General features: G+C 34.0%; 1 protein-coding gene across 4 annotated transcripts; it reads left to right on the top strand.

Annotated features, from left to right (window-relative positions):
• The first annotated feature begins 270 nt into the window (after positions 1-270).
• LOC131627036 (protein NRT1/ PTR FAMILY 5.8-like) lies at positions 271-9,713 on the top strand. Of its 4 annotated transcripts, XM_058897874.1 has the most exons (6): positions 271-679; positions 4,806-5,128; positions 5,996-6,111; positions 6,927-7,144; positions 8,165-8,691; positions 8,781-9,713. In XM_058897874.1, the coding sequence occupies exons 3-6, from the start codon at positions 6,057-6,059 to the stop codon at positions 9,613-9,615; spliced, it is 1,635 nt and encodes a 544-aa protein (XP_058753857.1). In that variant the 5' UTR covers positions 271-679; positions 4,806-5,128; positions 5,996-6,056; the 3' UTR covers positions 9,616-9,713. The 4 variants fall into 4 exon arrangements, with proteins under 4 accessions (XP_058753857.1, XP_058753858.1, XP_058753859.1 ...); XM_058897875.1 differs by lacking the exon at positions 4,806-5,128; XM_058897876.1 differs by lacking the exon at positions 4,806-5,128 and having other exon boundaries at positions 5,991-6,111.
• Positions 9,714-26,861: the final 17,148 nt, after the last annotated feature.

The raw sequence follows: 26,861 nt of genomic DNA, 5'->3' as shown, positions 1-26,861 counted from the left end.
TAAATTATAATATAATTGGTGCTTCTCTAAATTATTATTCACATTTAATAGTACTTTCATTCCTTGGTGCATCAGAATAGCTACTAGTGATGCTTTGAAGCTCCAAAATCTGTCGACCTTAACATACATCCAAGAATTTGGAATAATAAGATTTATCTTCATTTTAAAAATATAATTTTTATTTTTAATTCGACATTTATTTTATCTTCTCTTACATATATAACAAATTTCTTCATCTATAAAGAGAATCTAATGCCTTATCGATTCATTTTTTCAATTTTTAAGATGATAGCCAAGAAACTCTACTTTTCTTGGGAAAAAAAAACAACAATCACAAGATTGTACATCAAGAATCACTAAACTCTATCATCATTTTCAACAAAAAATTAAAAAATTGCATTGGAAAAGATAAATCGGATCTCAATTTTTGAAAAATTCCAACAAGCTTTCAGCATTATTAGGAGATATTATAGTGAAAAAGATTCATCATTGATCATTATCACCTTTCATCAAGTTAATCACAAAGTTCTCTTTTCTACATCAAAATTGTGATGATGGAGGAATCATTTTTGTGCCAAGAGATCAAAGAACAATGATTCTTGATTTGTCAACATATAATTTGATGCCAACTTGAAATTTGTAGATCCAAGAAAAGTGCATTCTTCCAACATCTCTTAAGGTACCAATTTTATATCTTTATTTAACCATTATTATTATTACTTGCTTTAATGCACATTTGATAATATTTTCATATATTTCATAATTTGATATAAGTGTGATGAGCATTTAGAACACCTTTGTAAAAGAAAAAAAAAGGTGATTATTTATTTCAAATTTTGTTCTTTCTTCTTTTCCTAGATAATCTTTGAAAAGAGGAGATAAAAAGATAATGGTTTATAGAAAGATAGTGATGTTGATTATTGAAGCATGGAGACCCTAGTACCTAAACTTTATGGTCAATGTTGGGATCAATCACACATATAAAGATGGAGAATCAATGTATAGATTCTTATTCTTTTGAATCCCTTTGAAGAAAAGAAAAATGTCTTTAAATTTTAAAGCAATTTACCAAATTGAGGAGTCATTTTTGTCCTTGTTTAGTGGAAATTAAAGTTCTTGTGAATATGAACTTCATTATGAACACATATCTTGATAAACCCTTCACAATTATTTGATAAAAATCCTAGTAGGAGAAATCACTTTCTGTCCTAAAAGCCTTTCCATTACATATTTCATCTATGTTGTTTTGCTTTACATAATTGCTTACTTCGTTACCCTTTGAATCTTTAATACCTCATTGACAATGACCATAAGCAGCCCAAACATATGGCGGAACAAGTCATTACTTTAAGTCATCATCCCACCGCGCTCAGCTTGTTACACATAATTCATTAATTTTATAAACTTAAGCGCACTTTGATTTTTAATCAAAATTATATTTTTAAGTTTCAATTTCTCGAAATTTTCATATTGTATGTGGATCTCTTATTACATGAACGATTTTATCTCTTTAAATCAAAAGGTCTTTATAGTTGTTGTATTGATTATTGTAGTAGATTCGAGTTTTATTCTCTTCGCTCAAGTATGGTAATAATTTTTGTATTTCGTGAAATAATAATTCTTTCCCGAAAGATATGTTGGATAATTTTGTTTCTTTATTGATGATATAACTTGTGTTTGGATAAATTTTTCAAAGATCAGATGCACCATAGAGATAAAGTATTGCTTGTATACATAACATAATTAGGAAAGTATTGCTTTTTTTTATATATATAATTTGAAAACACCTTTTGCTTTATGACTAAAAAAAGTACAAGCAATAGGACTAGTTGCATAGTGTTTGTTATTGATGACATTATAATTTGGTATCAAGAAAGGAAAAGATATGAAAAAATAGAAAACCATTTCACATACGTGAAGTGTAGTGTATAAGTGAAAATGGCGTGAAAGTAATGAAAAGCTAAGTTAGTGATATGAATTTGGATAGTTACAAGAGTATGTGATTTTATATATTAACAAAAAAAGTAATTAGATGGTGATGGAAGCCATGTTTAAGAATGTGATTATTTTATTTATTTATTTTGTTTTGTTGAACACTTTTTTAATGTAAGTTAACATTGGCTTAATTAGGAAAATAAATTGTTTTGCTCTATTTCCCAAATTTGAAAAACATACTCAAGGCAAATGGATAAACAAATTAAACAAATTAGGGTTATCCTTTGTCGCACAAGTAATTTAATTTTCGATCAATTAATGTCTGATAACTTTACATGTCTTTAAAGACAACAATGATTAATCCAAAATTACTTGGTTGAAATGGCAGAGGTCTCTTTTAAATTGAACAGAAGTCTTGAGTTCACAAAAAAAATATCGATAAAGAGTAAGTTTCTCCTATATTTTCACATGTTTGTTGTATAACCAAACTAGAGTTGGTGGATGAATAGTTAGGATGACCTAATCCATGTGAATATAAAACTTGACAATTAATTTTTTTTTATAACATTTTGTTAATGTGGATATAATTTGTCACTCCACTATGTTATAATCAAGCAAAGTGGTTTACATCTCATTGAAGCACTAACCTTAAAAAGAAATACTACACAAGGAAAGAGTGATCATTTGCAAAATAAAGTTATATTTTTTCATATATTTACTAATGATCATATACTCCTAATGTTTATTTATTCTCCCACATACTCATTTTCTAAGTATGTGTTCATGTTGTGCTTGCTTGTGGAAATTGTGTGTGCGCGTGTGTAACATGCTTACCTCAAGGTTAACATGCATGTTCTTGTTCCTTGTAGATATAAAGAATAAATAAAAAATAATTTAAAATTATAATAAAGTTTAGTTAATAAAAAAATTATAATAATTTCATTTATAAATCGCTTTGTACTAATTTTTTTTCAATATAATATCTCAATGAATTTGTCTGGGTAGCTAAATATATATTATTAAAATAGATACATATAACATGTTTAATTTATTAAAAAAATTGTGATGGAAAATTAAAAATAATTTATATAAATTTTGTTAAGAAATTATAGATTTAAATGGATTTTTAATTTTTTTAAAAAAAGCTTTGATCTTTCTATTTTAAAATTTTAATTTTTTTATTTTGTAATTTTCAGATTTTTTATGCATTTTAGGATAAGTTTTACTGTATGATAATTTCTAAATAGACAAATTTAATAAAGTTGTTCCAAAAATATGATATAAATATTAAATTTAGTAAAAGTGATCATAAAATTGAATGGGGATAAAAATAAAAAACTAGCTTTTAAAATAGAGGGGTCGAAAAAAATATTTTAGTAAATAAAATTTCTTTAAAATAAATCATTTTAATTATCCTCAGTTTTTAGCATAGATAGAGGCATAGAGCAAACGATTTGATCACAAAGTAGTGTGACTGGTCAACTAAAAAACTATTTAAAAAAGACCATATTCTAAAGTTGGATTAGAAAGACAATTTTTCGGTAAACAAAGAAGATCAAAAGCCAAAACATGATTAGAAAGACAATTTACTTGTGATAAAAAAACAAAACATAAAGTTGATAATGGACACTACGATAGCACAAAGGTTGCAACACTGAATCTTAATTTATTTATAGCCTGACCATGATGGTACATGCATTTTAATTTCCTTTAAAAATTGATAAATAGTATTTCCCTAAATTAAGAGACACCTTTTTAATCATTTTTATTTATCAATATTTTAGGTATATAGTGTTTGATTAACCTTTTCCAAATCACCATGTCGACATTTAAAAGTAAACACGTTTAGTGAAATAGAATCATATGACATGTGTAACTCCACTGCAAATTTTGCTTGTTAGGTTGATTTTTTTTCTTCTTATTGTGACCTAATATATAATTTTATACAATTACATCTAAGTTCATCTACCATATGATTAAGCTCAATTGGCTAATTGGTTTTAACTTAAGGACGATCATTGTCTCTTGTGTGAAAAGTATGCACTAAATAAAAGAATTATGATATATTCTAGTTATGAGGAGTTAAGTTAATATTTATGATCGAAGATTCTATGAATAAAATTTAATATGGTCAGAACAAGTCACTTGTTAATTTTTTTTTATAGTTAATAGGGTTAAGGTACGGTGTGTTAAAGTTCTACAAATCTTAATCCAATTCATGTTACTCTTAATCTAGAAAATTCATTTTGAATATTCTTTTGAATTTTTAAATATATAAGGAATTATTGTAAAATTGTAATATCTTTCAAAAGTTTTCTATGTATTATGTCTCTTAATTATAAATAAAAAATATAAAAATCTATTTTCTCTAAAAATTAGTTATATTAACTTTATTTGTGATAGTACATGATTTGGTCAAAAAGTTTTGATCATATAATATTTTTTACTTGATTTAGAGTAACCTGCCTTAACCACTTACCTTTTTTTTCTCTCTATTAACTAAATTATTTATTTTTTTATACCTTTTTTTATTTATAAAAGATATTGTGCATATTTTCATAACAATGTACGTTATTCTTCCTACTTATATTTCTAGATGAAATTTTTTTCACATTTTAAGAGTATTTCTATTGCTCTATCACTTTTATTTATTCACATATTTGGAAAATGATAAGTACTGGACAGAACAGTACATGACAGTACATAATAGTACAAGATAATTTTTTGTACTATATTGTGTTTGATAACTGAGGCTGGACAATTTTTTTAATCTATTTTATTTGATAAGTTTATATATTGAATACAATAATATAATTTTTTATATATAATATTCATTATTGATATATTTTTTTTTTTTTTTTTTTTAATAGGCAATTGATATAAGAAATCGCACTAGGGGTGCAACCCTTACAACCAAAACAACTCTAGTGAGAGTTGCAACTATTAAGGGGAAGCTTGTACCAATCATATAAAATATGATATTTTGATACTTTTTGATAATTTGTGTTTGGGACAAAAAGTTGTCCCATGATTTGTTGAAGGACAAAAATTATTCATGTTTTTGTCTAGTCCTCTCACATGTTTTGTTAAGTCTCCTGATTAGTTTATGCATCAAATAGAGTACAAGAAAAACTGTCTTGTCCAGTCCCTCGATTTTCAGCAAATCAAACGCACCCTTATCGTGACATATTAGGTATTATTTTACTATTTCGTCTTTTTGCAAATTACTTCCTTCATTCTTTATTATAAGCAAATTTTAACTTTTTAAATTCATCGAATAATTAATGAATCTAGTCTATATATAATTCAAATACATCATTTATTCAATGAAGGTAAAAAGTCAAATTTTGCCTATAAAAAAAAATAGAGGGAGTATCAATTATTAATAGTTTATTTTGCGATTCAAGAGTATCAAACACTCATAGTGACATATTAGTTATTATTTTACGATTTCGTGTTTTTGCAAATTATCAATTATTCATAGTTTATTTTGCGATTCAAGAGTATAGATTTAAATAATCTCGATTATTAACTTAAACGGTTGAGATCAATAACTACACAAGACACAATTTCCACAACATTTTCAAGAAGAACAACTCATATCAATGAACATGTGTCAAACATGTGAGGCACAACTTTAGAGAGAGTAGAGAGTTTGTTTCACAGAATCAACCTGATGTAATTATATTCATTTCTGTAACTGAAAGTGCCCTCTAACTTTTTCATATTTTTCATATTTATCTAACTAAAATGCATTTTTAAACTTTTTTTGGTATGCTTTTTGGTGTGCCATTAACAAAGTGAACAAAGTGAATGTCTAGTGTTCCATTAAGGTGCTAGAGACAAATAAATATTGCTATATATGTACTATACAATCTCCAATGTCATTTAAAGCCTAAACTTAAGGTCTCAAAATTGTAACTTAGTTGGTACTATTGTATCTTCACAATTATTTGTAGTGATTTCTAAAGACCAAAAACATGATTCATGAGGAATCACAAACAATTATGTTTTTGATTTTTTCTTAGCTTTGGTTCATTTAGGAAATTTTATAGTGCAGATTTGGATATTGGTTGCTGCATTTTTCTACAAGCATTTGGAATCTTCTTGTTTTTCTTATTATGGCTGGTGGACACAAACAGAAGAGGCTCAGCAATTCATGCATTCTTCTCATAGGTAAATTCTATGTGTGTATTTGTATAAATATTATGTTTATCTTTGTAGTTGCATTTTCAAGTGTATATCTTAATGAGGGATGTTTTTTTCTCTTCAAAATTGAGCACATAGATTGTTGTATTAAAGCATATTCATGGATGATAAAAATGAAGTATGTAACTTTGTTTTGGTATTTCTTAGTTTCCATCTTAAGAGCATGAAGAAAAAACAAAAATACTCCATTCCATTGAATATATGTAATTGCAAATGAAAAATATATGAAACTAGTCTTTAATAGAGTTTCTTTCCACTTCATGGTCTCGAGTGCGATATTAGTTTTTGTTAATTACAAATTGGGATTGTCTGTTGTTGAATTCAATTGCGAGACAAATTGGGATTGTCTGTTGTTGAAATATGTTGAAAACTAGTCTTTAATAGGGTTTCTTTCCACGATCGTGATCTTAATTGCGATATTATGGTTTTTTTATGTTTGTACAATGTATCTGTAGACTGCTACTGAATAAATTGGGATTGTCCGTTGTTGAATTTAACAGCAAGACCTTGCATTAAGGCTTTTACCTAAATGCAAGGCGCTACAGTTGAATTCAAGTTCCATACAATTGTGACATGAATCTCATTTACCTACGATTCTCCTTAATATCTTGAATCACGACACAACGTCGTTACCGCGATTTAAAACCCTAGTCCACATTTGTACGCATGTTTTGATATTATAATCCAAGATTTCTTGCATGCCCTTGTGATTTTTTGTATTCTACTTCATCAATCATAGGGTAAGAACTTATATTTTACTTATTTTTGGTGCTATTCAACAGTCATTGCAGGTATAGAGAGGTTTGCATTCAAAGGGGTAGCATCAAATTTGGTAACCTATCTAACAGATGTGGTGAACTTAAGCAACTCATCAGCAGCAAAAATGGTTAATAGTTGGGTTGGATTCACTTCCATAATGCCATTGTTGGTGGCACCTATTGCAGATGCTTATTGGGACAAATATTCCACCATAATGTCCTCATCTTTTCTCTATGTTATGGTGAGTCATCATTCAAAAATATTATATATTTTTCAAAAAAGTTGAGATGTCAAAGTTGATTTCAAACTTATACTAAAAGTTGTTATTTTTTATTTTCATGATATATTTGTTACAAAGCTTTGCTCAAACTTTATATGCAATGTAATACTACACATGGCTGAAAATTTAGATGACCTACTTTATATATAGTATAGTATTATTAGCATTAGGAGATCCATTAAGTTTGTTGGAGTCTGAGTCATAACACTCATATTTAAGAATATGTGGGACTAGAGTTTTCTATGGTATTTTGGTCAAATTGGAGTTTCTGTAGCAAAAATTACAGATATTGATGTTTTGGAAAAGTTTGAGATTTCACTTCTCAACCAGTGAAAGTTTTGCTCCTTTTCCAAGTTATATTCTACATTTCATCAGAATATCCATCCAAATTTTGATTAAAAAAGAAAATTAGACTTTTTTTCACTATAGGGAAAAATGTTTAACTTTTCATTTTAGAACTATTCAAACTCTTCAAGAAAAGATTCTACTATCATATGTAGTGTGAGGCAGGATTATTTTCTTCAAAATTTGTTTTTGTAACAAAGGGAGTTTCTTTTAGGATCTATATATAACCTAGACACTTAAGTACGGGTTAGAGTGTTCGTGTCTATCATGTGTCGGTGTTAGGGTGTCTGATATCAATCGATGGCTAATACTTAAAAGTTGACGTACAATCACTTATATTTTTAAAAATTATAGTACCATTATCAACATAGTAAGGTCGGTCTTGTGTGTGAATCTGACTAAATACTTTTTTAATTTAGAACGCTAGTAATGTAATACAAGGCAATGACGTTTTATATGTGTCTTATATGTGTCTGTTGATGCGTGTTTGATATCAGAGACTCAAACAATTTCACAAATATTTATGCAAATAGATAAACTCAAATAAATCAATTAAACAAAACTCTTACTAATAATAATTTGAAAGTTCAACTTTTTTCACAAAGTTAATGATATTTTCTTGTGTTTTCTTCACAGGGACTTGTAGCATTGACAACAACAGCACTGGCAAGGTCATGGCATCACAAAAACAGAACAATGTCTTCTTCATTCCTTTCATTATCTCTTTATTTAATTTCATTAGGCCAAGGTGGATATAATCCATCTCTACAAGCCTTTGGAGCCGATCAACTTGGTGAAGAAGATGATTTACCTTGTGGCAATGATGACACAAGTAGCAACAAAAAAGCACTTTTCTTCCAATGGTGGTATTTTGGTGTTTGTGCTGGAAGCCTAATGGGTGTTACATTCATGTCTTACATTCAAGACACTTTTGGTTGGGTATTAGGGTTTGCAATACCTGCAATTTCAATGCTTCTTTCCATCTTGGTTTTCTCTGGCGGAAGCTCGATATATTCATATAAAAAACACGACGACGATGATGATAATCTTCAAGATAAGAAGCCTTTCACGAACATGTTTCAAACTATAAAAGCATCTGCATTGAAATGCTTCCATTGTGAAATTTCACTACCAAATGACAAGTCTGAAGGTGTTGAACTCGAGTAAGTTTCACTTTCACATGCATAAAAGTTACATTTACTAAATTACTATCTATCATTAATGGGCAAAATATATCTTTCTCATGCTACAGGCTTCAAGAGAGACCTCTTTGTCGCGAAAACTCGGAAAGCATTAAGGTTACGAATAAGGATTCAAAAATCAGCATGTGCCTACTACCAAATGTCAAAGTTGTGATTAAGCTATTGCCAATATGGGCAATGCTTCTCATGTTTGCAGTGATTTTCCAACAACCTGCAACATTTTTCACAAAACAAGGAATGACAATGAAGAGAAACATCGGTAAGAATTTCAAGATACCACCAGCAACACTCCAAAGTGCTATAACATTGTCGATAATACTATTGATGCCGTTATACGACAGAGTATTTATACCGTTTGCTCAGCTGATAACACGACAGGAAAAAGGTATAAACATGATGCAAAGGATGGGAATCGGAATGGTTCTCTCAATCATAGCAATGGTTATTGCCGCTCTAGTTGAAATGAAACGGCTCGATATCGGTCGGCAAATGAGAAGTGAAGGGCTACAAGCAGAAATAGTGCCGATAAGCATTTTCTGGTTGTTACCACAGTACATTCTTCTTGGTGTTTCAGATATTTTCACAGTTGTTGGTATGCAGGAATTCTTTTATGGTGAAGTTCCAAAGAATATGAGAACAGTGGGAATTGCATTGTATACTAGTGTGTTTGGTGTTGGAAGCTTCGTGAGTGCATTGTTGATTACACTAGTTGAAGTATACACAGATTCTAAAGGAACACCAAGTTGGTTTTCTGATGATATGGTTGAAGCACGTTTGGATAATTACTATTGGCTTCTAGTTTGGTTAAGCTCAATTAGCTTGCTGTTGTATACACTATTGTGTAAATATTACTATAGTAAAAGTGATTCAGATTGTGAAACGTAAGTTTATTTTCTTTCTGAGGTAGTTTTCAAGTGTAATTTTGCGTAAACTTTGTTTGTTGAACTAGTTGCCCTTGTATTAATATAACAGTAATTCTATGATGTTCTTTCTGTTAGAAGGTAAACTGGAAAGAAAAAAAAGACCAATCTAAAAAGACATTTTTTATACAATATATAACATATTCTTACCTTTTATTGTACACTATCTGTGTTAAAATAAGATTTATACTGAATTAATCGTAACCATCAGATCATTAGAAATGTTAGCCTTTTATCATAAACACTTCTAAAATTACACACATAATTGCTATGATTGAGAGAACCATTCCAAAATTTTCTAAAATCTTCTGCATAATGCAGATAGTTTCTGATGCAAAACCAAGGGATACAAGGTAAAAACCGAGACACAATTCATGGATCTCCAAAGTAACAAGATGATGAATCACACAACAAAACTACACATTATTTTCAAGTGAACGCCAATATGTGTAGATGTATGAACATTTAGTCCTTGAAATTAACGAAACTCTAAAATGATCCTTGTAAACAAAAAAATCCTTGATCACACTAGTAATTTCGGGTCGGGCAATTTTGTTCCCTTGAAATTGAATCCATAGGAGCTAATGTGATAGACAATTTCAATTTTTTAGAAATCATTTTATAATTTTGTTAATTTCAAGGATCGAAATCAGGGTTCTTAGACTTCAAGGACTAAATTGATGATTCACTATGTTATTTACATACCATAAGATTAAGGGGTGAGTACATCAAGTTGGTGGATACAATTGATATCTATAAAATGATTTGAATTATTTTATTATTAGGAATCAAATTCAGTAGTTCGCGATTTACAACACTCACACACCCTGCGCACAAACAACAAAACGATTGAGCTCATTCACATGAGAGAAGAGACCATGTTCTACATGAAACCCTAATCTCTTTATTCTTGTTTGTGAAGAGAAATAAACTCACACACATGATGACACGCAAGAGCGTGATGATTTATTAGGAGTGACTAGTATATGGAGCAACACACCTTGCCCATTTGAACAATTTCATGTGATGCATCTTCTTGATTTTGTTTGGAGAATTGCCACCAAACTCTGACAATGATTCATTTCTGTTCAACATCTCCCACATCACACGAATATCTTCATATTCACAAGCCCTCACATCATTTTTTAGCTTCTTCAGCCCTGCACATTTCTTCTAATTTCAGTAACTCATTGTTTCAAACACAAAGAAAGCATTATAAGTTAAAACACAACAAACAAAACATTCACTTATAATTAACTCTAATATTACATAAACCCTTTTCTCCACACACTTAAAACCATATACCTAAATTAAAAAGCTTGATCAAATCATCACCATATATAATATTCATCTTAGGAAAGTGTGGGTTGGGTCAACCTTACAAAACCAGTTTGTAAGTTGAGGACTGCCCAAGCTTATTAACACTATAGACCATATCTCTAAACAATGTGTGACTAAATTCACCCCTTCAAACCCAAACACCCCCAGTGAAGGTGTTGGGGGCTGCAATGAAGGTAGACCAAATGCCGCAATTAGGCGACTTCAATGAAAGTGGAATTTCCAACCAATCAAAATCAAGATTATAACGCAGTATCAATAATTAAAATTATTCATCAAAACTCAAGTTCTTAATTTGCTAAAATAACGCGTAAACATAGTTTATACTTTATATAACTTAGACACTCTTCACATTACAAGATAATTATAAAATCTAATTAAACTTATAAAACTTAAAACAAAACAAAAAAAAATGCAGTTTTCCATGGTTTTTCACCGGTCTCTGTTTCTTCTTCCACAAAAACAAATTCACTACCATATCTCATTCAAAACCTAGGAACATTCAAACTAGAATCCAACAATTTCAAAAAAACCAAACATACATACACTATATAGAAGAATCCCTTTTGAAAATTTCAAATTTGAAATCAATCAAAAACACAGAGAACTATCTACATAAAGATTAACGAACAACTGTATTGTTGTCCAAATTAAGCAATAACATGTTAATAATATCATTATCAACCTTTACAGAATAGCAATATAACTCAACATGTCATTGAAACAATAAAACAAACACATGGTATGCATAATTGAAAACTCCGCAAAATTACAAACCAGTTTTACGAATTCCAAAACGTGTGGCGATGGTAAGCCAGAGGCTTCGAACACGATAGATGATGTTCTTCTGCCACCACTCCACCTGCCGAGAAAATTTGAGTTTCTCCATTGAAGCCAGCCTCGGTAGGTGAAGATGAAGATACACACTCTCACCACGACTTCACAATACCGATGATATATTCAACACAACCGAAACAATTGCTAAAAATAAATACTTAAAAAAAAAAAAAAAAAGAGACATAATTTAACACGCCTAATATTGGCCATCTCGTAAAAATATTATAGTATATTCTTTTAAATATTTTTTTCCCTTACTTACAATATAAATTTATGGTTTTGAAATCACTTTTAAATTTCTAGTTAATTTTTTAAAATATGATATTTTATTGTGGCGAAATATTTGTAATTTACATTTTTATTAAAAGATTAGATATTATTAAAAAATAAAATAATTATGGTAAAATGAATATTATAAAAATAAAAGAGTATAAATTGGTACGCGGCAACTAGGCATGGCAACGGGGCGGGGCGGGGACGGTTTTTACCTCCTCCAAACCCAAACCCGAATCCCCAATCAATCCCCGTTACCCACCCCAAACCCAAACGGGAATGGGGAATTAAAACCCAAACCCGTCCTTAACGGGTTCGGGTATCCCCGCCCCGCCACCGTGTATTTTATAAAATCAATTTTTTTAATAAAAATATTTACTTTTTCAAAAATCAAATTACATTATAAATAACAAAATAAAACAATCTCAAAAAATTCCATACATATATTTCAAATATTTAAAATAATAAATACAAATCAAATTATTAAAACATTAGCCACATATTTAATAATATAAATTATGAAATATAAATAATAATGTATATATTGAAATAAACGGGGCGGGTTCAGAGTGGGTACTAGTGTCCCCATTACCCGACTCATCCCCATGTTTTCTAATCGGGGAAAACTCAAACCCGAACCCAAACCCAGTCAAAGCGGGTTTTCCCCGTCAACTTCGAGACGGGTTCGGATGGGTACACGTGGATCTGGGTTTTATTGCCATGTCTAGGGGCAACCTCTCGTAAACAAGTTATCACTTTTTTCCTTTCAATTCATAAACAGTGGACATGGATAACATCCAATCTCACTAACAAAATTACAAAAAAGTCACCATCAAAAACAGGATAACTAAACAATTGGGTTTGAGTGGTAAACAAATTCTTGTTAAGGATGAAATTCAGAAAATACTGAATTCGATTTTTAGTGTGAACAATATTTGATCAGCGTCATGATCTCTCGGCACAAACTCTACATTACCATGGCCTCATTTTCCTAAGAACCTTAGTGCATACCAAAAAAAAAAAACATGAAACTGGATTTTTTTAAAATATAATAAAATTTCTGAATTTTAAATTAAATTTAACAAAATTATCATAAAAGAATGACTTTTTTCAAATTTTTTTTCTAAAAACAAAAAAAAAAAACTAGAAAATATTCTGTTTTATTCTTTGATTTTTATCAATTTTTTGGAATTTAATTTTAAGTTTAAAATAAAATCTGAATTAAAAATATATTACTTTTATTTTCAAAAATAAATCTGATAGGACTTAAGGATTTCCAATTAAAAAAACATTTTAAATTTTTTTTAAGTAAAAGCACTTTAAATATAAATAATTGTGGCTTCGGGGATTTATTTGGCTTTTAATGTATAGACTATATTATTTGAAAGCTCGTTTACCGGTATACTCTTTCCACCACTATGTGTTATTCTACACTACCTAAAAAATCTATTATATCTTTACCTTTTACGGATGTATCTCCGGGTGTATTTATTTTTGTCATTTTTCATATCAAATTGAATAGACATCATTTTTACATTATAATTTATTCCGAAGATGTATTTCTGTATGTGTAAAAATAGCGTCCAAAGATGCATCTTCGTAAACACAAGTTATTCAAACAGTTGTGGGTGGTTTGGAGATGCATCTCCAAACACTTCTGATACATATCCCACACCAAAACCATTCTCTCTTTCTGCTTCTTAATTGTCTAAAATACACATTTGAGTTTTGCAACGATTTTAACTCTTCATCCATTCAATCAAGCCTATATCATTTGAGCTTTTTCCATCGTCTCATAACATTCAAGCTTCTCTTTCTCATAAATCAATATCATTTGGTTTTTCAAATATTTGTTTGTTGTTTTGGTTCATAGTTAGTTTTTTAAGTTGTATTAGTTGTTTTAGGCGCATTTGGTAGTAGTGTAAACGAAATATGTTGCCTTGAAGAACATGCATTTAGCTTGTTTGGCACTAGTAGAGCAAGAAATTCCATGGGAGCAAAATTGTAGCTTTATCTGGAGATGCGTCTCCAAATTTGCTCTACATAGTTTTCGGAGATACATCTCCGGATTTTACTCATGCATAAAATTGGGTGATTTTGTGGAAATTTTGAATTTCTCCTGACATGTTATTTATCTCTATCTCTATTTCTAACACAGGTGCAACTAGGGATGGCAATGGGCAGGGTTTGGGCAGGGTACTATAGTACTCGTCCCCATACCCGCAGTTTAAAAAGATCCCCGTACCTGAGCCCAAACCCGCGTGGGTATCAATATTAATGCCCGTACCCGTACTCTGTGGGTACCTCAATGCCCATACCCGTACCCGTTTACCCGCATTTATAGTAAAATTAAATCATTTAATTACAAATTATCATATAATTTAAGTCTTTTTAACAATATTAAAAAAATGATGTATGTTATTGTTGAGTTAAGAAACAAATAAAAACTTTTATTAAAATGTGTAATGATTTAATAGCGATATTTTTTTAAAAAAAATTAGAATTATGCATTTTTTTATATAATAATATAAATGACATTATAGAAATATATAGTGTGGGTATAGGGCGGGGTGGGTAGTAAAGTACCCGTGCCCGCACCCATACCCGCATATTTTAATGGGTAATTACTCGTGCCCGTGCCCATACCAATTTTTATGGGTATTTACCCTATCCGATGTGGGGGTTTTTGTGGGTACCCACTGGGGATGAGCCAAATTGCCATCCCTAGGTGCAACGTCTGACAACAACACTGGTCGGATTATAGTCGGGCGTGTGTCCCAACCTACATCGGTATGACATTAGAGGGTTGCGGCGATGAGACCACGAGGTCATGGGTTATTGATAACTCGTTTGATGATGCATCTACTTCGCAGCCTCGACCGTCTAGTTCTCGTAGTCGACTCTCTCAGGAATCTCAGGCATATGATGCAACATTACATGAGGTTCCTAAAGCCCCTGCTGACCCTGAAGCCTTTGAAGCCTAGGGGGAAGCTGTTGAAGCAGGCATAACGACAAGCAACAAAAGATTTGGAAATATTACTCCAGGATTTATCGTGTCCACAGAGATGGTGGAATGCCATTCAACTGTTTATATAGTTTCGAGCTTTGGTTTGAATGTTCAAAAGGTAAAAAGATATAGACAGAAAAAAGTAAACACATTCTTAGGAGAGAAATAACTTATCAGGCATGCAAATATACTCACTCGTCACAAACTTAAACTTATCGATCAGTTGCACTCAACATACGTTACTCATCCTTACCATCACGTGTCTCTCACATTAGCGTCCATCTCTGGAGGACCTACGAGACAACTCATAAGTGAGGTTATCTCTAACGCAAAGCTGCGAGAACATTCGTATTCTCGTGTCGGCAATCTCTCTCGCGCCGCTCAAATACGAAAGCATTAAGCTTCAACACACAAGTGATTGTCAGCTCTAAATCTATCTCTAGAGTTTAGAAACTAACAGAAATTTATCCCTAATCATAATCTGTGAAGTTTATCTCTAAAGCAACACAAATCCCAAACATAAATGCAAAAAGATTAAGGAAGATAACAGTAACGATTTGTAAAGCAAGTTTTATACAACGCCGTGAGCGATAAATATACATAAGATTTGTAACACCCCAAATCTACCCCACAATTATTAAGAGATATCAGAGTATAAAACATCGGCGCAAGTAACAAATTTAAGGCATCACATATTCGACTTAAACAAAACTATAATTCATGCTCAAAGTACATGGATACATAACACTTATATCGGAGGAAACTCATAATTCATTGAACATCTAAATCCAAACAAATTCATCATATTGCAGCGGAATCCAAATAACAACACAATATCCAAATCTTGTATTCTTGTGAACATGGCACAATAGGCCTAAAACATGCCCACACAACATAACATCAAAGTTCAAGAAAAGATAAACAACATAAAACAAGACACAAGCAAGTATCGCAACATCCCCCCCCCCCCCCCCCCCCGAGTGCTACATATCAGAGCATTGACACACCGACTCGAGCTATAAGGTACACGGCTACTCCACGTCGTTACCGGCACGTTACCAACGGAGGGTAACATTCAAACATAAGGGGTGAGATATCATTCATTATAAAGAAACGTATGATAACATTCCAAGAAAGAGAAAAGATCATACATTGGTCACCACCTCTCACCACAATACTCAATACAACAATTTCACATCACATAATCAAATAAGAAATGACAACAATGTCATCAATTCAACTATGGCAATAAATACAATTCGCAAGTGAAATTCCATACAATCACAACAAATATCTCATCATCAAGTCACCACATCAAAACCAAGTAAGACTCGAATGCAACTCACATGTGACTCGACTTATGCAAATGCATGTGGTACCATTTGGAGTAACACTCCCACGTCTCAAGATTTGCCATTGGGCACACCGTCGCTAATTGCCATTAAGGCCACCGTCACTTTTTACCATTAAGGCCACCGTCTCTTTATGCAATGAATGTGACTCACTAGACGCAACATCCATACAAACACGACATTCACAAATACATCACAAATACCGACTAAGCATCATTACTTTTATAGTAATTCACCACTTCCCAATCACGTCGCTACGTTGCATCATCATACAACAACACATCACTTCACCACACAAATCATAACATCAACAAATACATTCAAAGAAGGATTCAAAAAGGTTTACAAGCATTCTTAGATCACATTCATCAGAAAGGTTTCAATTATAGCTTCGCATAGGTTCAAACGGCACTTAAAAAGGAGTTACGGTTCAAAAGTTACGTCATTTCAAAGTTTGGAAAAATTCTGCAAAACAGGGTTCGCGGCGCCAACAGGGTTCGCGGCGTGAACTGAGCGAATCCAAAAATCCTCAACTTTCTGCCAAGCAGTTCGCGGCGCCAACAAGGGGTCGCGGCGCGAACTGAGCAGATCCAATTTTTCCCAAGTTTCTGCCAAGAGGTTCGCGGCGCGCACAAGGGTTCGCGGCGCGAACTGGCGATTTCAGAAACCCCCAAAACACAGAAACAACATACGAAAACCCATCTCAAAACCCCCAAACTCAACCCAATCAAGTTGGAAACATCAAACATCACGAACAACCACAGAATGCATGATATAAACACGAATACAATACATATTATGGGTCTTATAACATCATAACATCTTCAATCATGCTTAGATTCATAATCTCATAGAAGTTAATCATAAACCCTAACAATCTCTATTCAACTTCTACACAATCATGGATAACAACATACAATCAAAACCCCACCCAAAACATCATCATACATCCCTTTAGCATGAAAGAATCCCACCCTTACCTTAGGTTTTGGATTGAAGCCAACTCTATCTTCAACCTTGAGATTCTCCTCTTCTCTCCTCTATTCTCTCTTCTTTCACCACTTTGTCAAAATGAACTTCTAAGTCTAAAACCCCTAAAAACCCTTGTTTTGTTAAACCCTTACTATCTTAAATTACTAATGGGCTCTAATTAACACCCCTCACTTACTAATACCAACTTAGGCCCAATAATCAACAACACTCACTATCTTATATTATATACTAATAATTCCCAAATAAAACAACATAAAATCAATTAAGCATATAATTAACACATAGATCAAAATTAATTCACATAAATCACTTAAATAAGGAATTAAAGAAAAACGGTCGTTACAACTCTCCCCCACTTAGAATATTTTCGTCCTCGAAAATTACCTCAATTGAATAACTCAGGATACGACTCGCGCATCTTGCTCTCCAGTTCCCACGTCATACTTTCACCGATAGTTCCCGACCAAACCACCTTTACCAAAGCAATCTCTTTTCCTCTAAGCGCCTTCGTCTCTCGATCCTCAATTCTTATCGGCATAGTCTCCACCGTGAGATTATCCCACACTTGTACATCATCCATATGAATTACATGCGAAGGATTAGGAATGTACTTCCGAAGTTGCGACACGTGAAACACATCATGCAAATTCGAAAGATTAGGCGGTAAAGCCACCCTATACGCCACATTACCAACCCTCTCTGAAATCTGATACGGTCCAATAAAACGAGGAGTGAGCTTCTTCGACTTCAAAGCTCGTCCTACACCGGTAACCGGCGTAACTCTCAAGAATACGTGATCACCAGCTTGGAATTCTAAATCTTTCCTCCTCTTGTCATGATAACTCTTCTGCCTACTTTGCGAAGTCTTCATCTTCTCACGGATCAACTTAACCTTCTCGGTAGTTTCTCGAACAATCTCAGGTCCAAGTACTACACTCTCACCCGTTTCATGCCAACACAACGGAGTCCTACATCTCCGACCATACAACGCTTCAAACGGTGCCATACCGATACTCAAATGGTAACTATTGTTGTATGTGAACTCTATCAATGGAAGATAAGTATCCCACGTACCTCCCTGCTCAAGAACACAAGATCTCAACAAGTCCTCCAAAGATTGAATCGTTCTCTCCGTTTGACCATCGGTCTGAGGATGATACGCCGAACTCAACCTCAACTTAGAACCCAACGCCTCTTGCAAACTCTTCCAAAAATCTGAAGTGAACCTCGGATCTCTATCCGAAACAATACACAAAGGAACACCATGTAAATTCACAATCACACGGACATAAATTTCCGCCAACTTTGAAACCGGATAAGTGATGTTAATAGGTATGAAATGAGCCGACTTCGTAAGCCTATCAACAATCACCCAAATCGAATCATATCCTCTCATGGTATTCGGCAAACTTGTCACAAAATCCATGGAAATACTATCCCATTTCCATTCCGGGACTTCCAACGGTTGCATTAAACCGGCAGGCTTCTGATGTTCAACCTTCGACTTCTGACAAGTCAAACATGCATACACAAACTGAGCTATGTCACGCTTCATTCCAGGCCACCAAAACAAACTCTTCAAATCTTGGTACATCTTCGTAGCTCCGGGATGAATACTCAGATTACTCTTATGACCTTCCTCAAGAATAGATCTTTTCAAATCCACATCATCAGGTATACAAATCCGATCATGAAACCTCAACACACCATGCACATCCAACTTGAAATCACCATTCTCAGCTTGATCGACTCCAATCATCGAATCAACCAATTTCATATCCAACTTCTGGGCTCCCTTGATACTATCCAGAAAATCATTGTTAATCTTCAACATACCCATTCGAACACTCGTAGGGGTCACTTCACATACCAAACTCATATCTCTAAATTGCTCAATTAATTCCAACTCCTTAACCATCATTGTCGACATATGCAAAGTCTTGCGACTCAAGGCATCGGCAACAACATTAGCTTTTCCTGGATAGTAATTTAAACTGAAATCATAATCTTTCAACAGCTCTAACCACCTTCGTTGTCTCATATTCAATTCCTTCTGATCAAACAAATACTTTAAGCTCTTATGGTCGCTAAAGACTTCAAATCTAGAACCATATAGATAATGCCTCCAAATCTTCAACACGAACACTACAGCAGCAAGTTCCAAATCATGCGTAGGATAGTTCTTCTCATGAACTCTCAACTGTCTTGATGCATAAGCAACAACTTTACCATTTTGCATGAGCACACCTCCTAAACCCATCTTAGAAGCATCACAATAAACCACAAAAACGATCCTTCCGGATTAGGCAATATCAAAATCGGTGCCGACGTCAACCTTTTCTTCAACTCGGTAAAACTATCTTCATAAGAAATGTCCCACACGAAAGCCTTACCCTTACAAGTCAACTTAGTCAACGGAAGGGCTAACTTAGAGAAACCTTCAATGAACCTTCTATAATAACCGGCTAGTCCCAAAAAGCTTCGAATCTCGGTAGCCGACTTAGGAGTATCCCATCTCAACACGGCATCAACTTTAGACGGATCCACGGCAATGCCATCACCAGAAATGACATGCCCCAGAAAACTAACTTCCTTCAGCCAGAACTCACACTTGGATAACTTAGCATACAACTTCTTCTCTTTCAAGACTTGCAATGTTAACTTCAAATGCTCAGCATGATCTGATTCTGATTTAGAGTAAATCAAAATATCATCAATGAACACCACCACAAAACGATCCAGATACTCATGAAAAATACGGTTCATGTACTCCATAAATACTCCAGGTGCATTAGTAACACCAAAGGGCATCACGAAATACTCATAATGTCCATAACGGGTTCTGAAAGCCGTCTTTTGCATATCCTCATCTTTCACTTTAATCTGATGGTAACCCGACCTCAAATCGATCTTGCTAAACACACGAGCACCAACCAATTGATCCATCAAGTCATCAATTCTTGGAAGTGGATACTTGTTCTTGATTGTCACCTTATTCAACTGACGATAATCAATACAAAGTCTCATACTTCCATCCTTCTTCTTAACCAATAACACTGGAGCTCCCCACGGCGACACACTAGGTCTCACAAACCTCTTCTCAAGCAATTCTTCCAACTGCTTCTTCAATTCTGACAATTCAGATGCAGACATCCTGTACGGTGCCATAGACACCGGTCTAGTGCCAGGTACCAATTCAATAGAGAACTCAACTTCTCTCTCAGGCGGTACATCAGGAATTTCATCAGGGAAAACTTCAGGAAAATCGCACACCACCTTCAATTCCTCTATGATCGCTTGGTTCTCCACAGACATTGATGCAACCAAAGCAAACACTTGAACATCTTCTTTCATCAACAAACGAAACTGTCTGGTCGATAACAACTCTAGGCTTTCCTCTTCAGGAGAAGAAAACCTCACAGACTTATCATAGCAATTGATGTGAACACGGTTATGCTCTAACCAGTTCATCCCCAAGATCACATCCAAACCTCTCAACGGCAAGCACACAAAATCAACAAGAAAGTCTCTATCAAAAATCGACACGGGACACTTCAAGCACACAAGAGAAGTGGTCACCGAACCCTTAGCCGGAGTATCGACAACCATCTCTCCGTTCATAGCAGACAACACAAGACCCAATCGATTAACACAATCAGAAGATATAAAGCAATGAGAAGCACCGGTATCAATAATAGTAATTAAAGGAATGCTATTAATGAAACAAGTACCTCTGATGAGCGAATCCTCACTAGTGGTCTGAGTTCCTGACAAGGCAAACACCTTTCCACTAGATTGCTCCTTCTTTGGTTTCTGACACTTGCTTCCAATATGTCCTTCTTCACCACAGTTGAAACACACCATCTGCTTATGCTTGCAAGCAGGTGACGTATGTCCAGTCTCTCCACAACGGTAACACCTCATGGCACCAGCAGTACACACAGTGCTCTTATGGCCAACCTTGCCACACTTGAAGCACGTAACACCAGCAGGTGCATCTCCCCCACTAGTTCTCTTGCCATCAGTAACTTTCTGCTTACCCTTTCCACTCGGAACATCATAAGGCTTACCACGACCTTGATAACCCTTTCCCCTCTTCTCACTTATCACACGATAATGCGCATTGTTGTCCTCTTCATAGATCCGACAACAATCAACCAAATCAGCAAAGATGCGAATCTTCTGGTAACTAATCGCCTTCTTAATCTCTGGACGCAACCCATTCTCAAACTTAATGCACTTGGAAAACTCACCATTTGGTCCATCATAGTATTGGTAAAACTTAGCCAATTCACCAAACTTAGCAGCATACTCCACCACCGATTTGTTCCCTTGACTTAGCTCAAGAAATTCAATTTCCTTCTTGCCACGGACATCTTCAGGAAAGTACTTCCTTAAGAACTCCATGCGAAACACAATCCAAGAGATATCTTCACCACTCGCTTCCAATCTCCTACGGGTCTCTAGCCACCAATCATCCGCCTCAACCGCTAGCATATGAGTCCCATACCGAACCTTCTGTTCAGGAGTGCAATCCATGACACGAAAAATCCTCTCAATCTCTTTAAGCCATGTCAAAGCGCCATCAGGATCATAAGTTCCCTTAAACACAGGAGGGTTCTCTCTTTGGAAGGTAGCCAAACTCCGAGAAGCATCACTCTCTCCACCATGCTGTTGGTTATCCAAAACTTGAGCCATTGCTTCCAAAGCAGCAGCTATTGCAGCATCATTCCTTCCCGCCATCTCAACTCTTCACTACAACACAAAAGCAATCAGTACAAAACAACAATACAAGATTGTTAGACCACACTACGACACGACACATGGCCAGACAAGACCGACCTGCTCTGATACCACTAATGTAACACCCCAAATCTACCCCACAATTATTAAGAGAAATCAGAGTATAAAACATCGGCGCAAGTAACAAATTTGAGGCATCACATATTCGACTTAAACAAAACTACAATTCATGCTCAAAGTACATGGATACATAACACTTATATCGGAGGAAACTCATAATTCATTGAACATCTAAATCCAAACAAATTCATCATATTGCAGCGGAATCCAAATAACAACACAATATCCAAATCTTGTATTCTTGTGAACATGGCACAATAGGCCTAAAACATGCCCACACAACATAACATCAAAGTTCAAGAAAATATAAACAACATAAAACAAGACACAAGCAAGTATCGCAACATCCCCCCCCCCCGAGTGCTACATATCAGAGCATTGACACACCGACTCGAGCTATAAGGTACACGGCTACTCCACGTCGTTACCTGCACGTTACCAACGGAGGGTAACATTCAAACATAAGGGGTGAGATATCATTCATTAAAAAGAAACGTATGATAACATTCCAAGCAAGAGAAAAGATCATACATTGGTCACCACCTCTCACCATAATACTCAATACAACAATTTCACATCACATAATCAAATAAGAAATGACAACAATGTCATCAATTCAACTATGGCAATAAATACAATTCGCAAGTGAAATTCCATACAATCACAACAAATATCTCATCATCAAGTCACCACATCAAAACCAAGTAAGACTCGAATGCAACTCACATGTGACTCGACTTATGCAAATGCATGTGGTACCATTTGGAGTAACACTCCCACGTCTCAAGATTTGCCATTGGGCACACCGTCGCTAATTGCCATTAAGGCCACCGTCACTTTTTACCATTAAGGCCACCGTCTCTTTATGCAATGAATGTGACTCACTAGACGCAACATCCATACAAACACGACATTCACAAATACATCACAAATACCGACTAAGCATCATTACTTTTATAGTAATTCACCACTTCCCAATCACGTCGCTACGTTGCATCATCATACAACAACACATCACTTCACCACACAAATCATAACATCAACAAATACATTCAAAGAAGGATTCAAAAAGGTTTACAAGCATTCTTAGATCACATTCATCAGAAAGGTTTCAATTATAGCTTCGCATAGGTTCAAACGGCACTTAAAAAGGAGTTACGGTTCAAAAGTTACGTCATTTCAAAGTTTGGAAAAATTCTGCAAAACAGAGTTCGCGGCGCCAACAAGGTTCGCGGCGCGAATTGAGCGAATCCAAAAATCCCCAACTTTCTGCCAAGCAGTTCGCGGCGCCAACAAGGGGTCGCGGCGCGAACTGAGCAGATCCAATTTTTCCCAAGTTTCTGCCAAGAGGTTCGCGGCGCGCACAGGGGTTCGCGGCGCGAACTGGCGATTTCAGAAACCCCCAAAACACAGAAACAACATACGAAAACCCATCCCAAAACCCCCAAACTCAACCCAATCAAGTTGGAAACATCAAACATCACAAACAACCACAGAATGCATGATATAAACACGAATACAATACATATTATGGGTCTTATAACATCATAACATCTTCAATCATGCTTAGATTCATAATCTCATAGAAGTTAATCATAAACCCTAACAATCTCTATTCAACTTCTACACAATCATGGATAACAACATACAATCAAAACCCCACCCAAAACATCATCATACATCCCTTTAGCATGAAAGAATCCCACCCTTACCTTAGGTTTTGGATTGAAGCCAACTCTATCTTGAACCTTGAGATTCTCCTCTTCTCTCCTCTATTCTCTCTTCTTTCACCACTTTGTCAAAATGAGCTTCTAAGTTTAAAACCCCTAAAAACCCTTGTTTTGTTAAACCCTTACTATCTTAAATTACTAATGGGCTCTAATTAACACCCCTCACTTACTAATACCAACTTAGGCCCAATAATCAACAACACTCACTATCTTATATTATATACTAATAATTCCCAAATAAAACAACATAAAATCAATTAAGCATATAATTAACACATAGATCAAAATTAATTCACATAAATCACTTAAATAAGGAATTAAAGAAAAACGGTCGTTACAAGATTCGACTAAATATACAAACAAAACTCAACACCAAAGAAATACACAAAGAAAACAAGAGATAACCCAAACATCTCACAGGTTGTCAGCTCCGATTGATGAGAAATCTACCTCCGATCATCTAAGTGCATGAACTAGTGTTGTTTTCTAAGCTAATTCTAATCAAAGAATGAAGGTGGTGGAGTTTGGGACAAAAAATCTCCAAAAACCATAACCCTAAAATGTTACAAATGAAAGAATATAAAGAGAAATTTACGCATGCTCGCTAAGCGAGCTGCACTTATTACACAAAATATCTAGTACAGTAAAAGTAACCTCGCTTAGCGAGCTCACGAAAAGTCTGCATATTTTTTTAGTTTATGGAAGCGCGGCGGGAGTCCGCTTAGCGAGCTTCTGCAAAATTTCCATTTTATTGCTCCAAAACTGCGATATAAAGCCGTGCCTTCGACACTTTATTCCTCGAGGCTCCGATAAGCATAAATACCTATAAAACAAAGGAAAAATATCAAACGGTACACAAAATGAATGAAAACTCAATTATGTGAATATTTACATAAAAGTTGGGATTTTATTACAAAAACCATAAGAATAGAATCGATAAGTGCCACAAATATATACTCAAAATAATGATATTTTGGAACTTATCAAACTCTCCCCAACTTGAAACTTTGTTTGTCCTCAAACAATGTCAAATAAATCAAAGAATCAAAAGTAATAAACCAAAGAATTGTGAATTAACAAGTTTAGAAAAACCAAAAACAAATGTATGGCTCAACACAAAAACGTATAAACAAAGTAATACTTACCACTATCCTACAACGACAACATGCAAGCGAAATGAATCCTAAGTACAGAAATCATACAAAACAGTCTAACATAATACTATCTCACGTCATGAATCACGCCTAGCAAAAATTCATCAATGGATGAAGAACACACAAAGGTGAAGGACTTTTAACTCTTATCCAACAATCTTGCAAACAAAATATTAAATTATGCATTCATCCAAAAATCACATTGAAGATACAAAAGCAAGAATCGCAAGGGTTTTTCAAGGTTGTAATGTGGCTTAGTTAACAAACAAAGGATAAGTCCTAAGGCTAATCGAAACAAAAACTAGCCTAAACCTAAGGGAGTGATCAATTCACAAAGGTTCAAACAACACAATTCCGATCAAACTTCTTCCTTATTCCAATGTTCTCTAACCAATCACAATACTTATTAGCACAATCTCTTTTCTTTTTGTTTTTCAAAAAAATTTCACTTTTTTCTTTCTTTTTCTTTTCTTTTCTTTTAAACCTCATAGCAACTAACCACAAGTGCACAATCATTTTTCTCCCCAACTTGAATTCAACCACATCATAATATGAATACTCCCTACTTATAAGGCAAGGTAAAAATTCATACAACAACACAAAATTGAGGGTTCAAGATAAAAGAATCAAAATCCATACATAAATAAGTGAACTAAATGCAAGCATAGAAGTTCAAGAAATAAGATGGATGTTAACAACAAGCTTAAAGGGATAAACAAATGCTCACACACTCACAAGGTGAATTTACTATTTGGTTAAGGGGATTGTGCTCAAAATGAAACAAAATGCCTTAATCCTTTTCATGCTTTCATAAAATCAACATAAACAAAATATTAAGCATAATAAAATCCATTTAAAACAAAGATTGTGGCCTCCAACATATATAAATAATGGAAAGCTTCCTCACATTTATTGTTTTGGAACTAAAGTGATTCAATCAACAAGAAAGTAATGCAAAAGAATGAATGACATGGTAATTGTATAAATGAAAAGTTTCTTAAACATGTTATGCTATAGAAAGCGATAAATGAGTACCTTGAATGATACAACTTCAAAAACAATATCCTACCATACATCCGCAAGTTGAAACACTCAAGCTTTAGAGAATCACCTCCAAAATTTGAGTCCAAACAACCAATAAAGGAATTAGAAAATATAATACTAGTATATATTACTAAATAGCCTTGATGAGAGTGGGAAAAAGGAGTGAACCAAGTGGAATAGGAATCCCAATGGTGTAAATCAAGAAAACTGAGTTTGTATGTGATCGCTAAGCGAGCTAGACCTTGCTAAGCGATGACAGTAAAAATCAAAAAAACCAGAACAAAATTTGGTGTTCCAGCTCTCTCCACTTCACCTAAATACCTCTTAAACATAAAAATAAACAAAACTTACAACCGTTGGGGTGCCTCCCAACAAGCGTTTGTTTTAAGTCGTAAACTCGATGCCTTTATTGTTTCGGTGTTTGGAAAGTAGCTTCCTCCTACCATGCCATTGTGATGTCTCACCATGCAAACCTAAAGAAAGTTCCCTAACCAAAACACTCAACAATAGTTACGGGTACAAATATATACATGAACAAACACATATATACAAACATGGAACACATACAACTATTAACATACAAAAATAGAAGAGTTGGTGAATGTTGGATACGCAAGTTG

The sequence above is a fragment of the Vicia villosa genome, unplaced genomic scaffold (genome assembly GCF_029867415.1).
Source record: "Vicia villosa cultivar HV-30 ecotype Madison, WI unplaced genomic scaffold, Vvil1.0 ctg.000345F_1_1, whole genome shotgun sequence".
NCBI lineage: Eukaryota > Viridiplantae > Streptophyta > Magnoliopsida > Fabales > Fabaceae > Vicia > Vicia villosa.
Note: the sequence above shows the minus strand (reverse complement) of the source record. Positions and strands in the feature narration are given on the sequence as shown.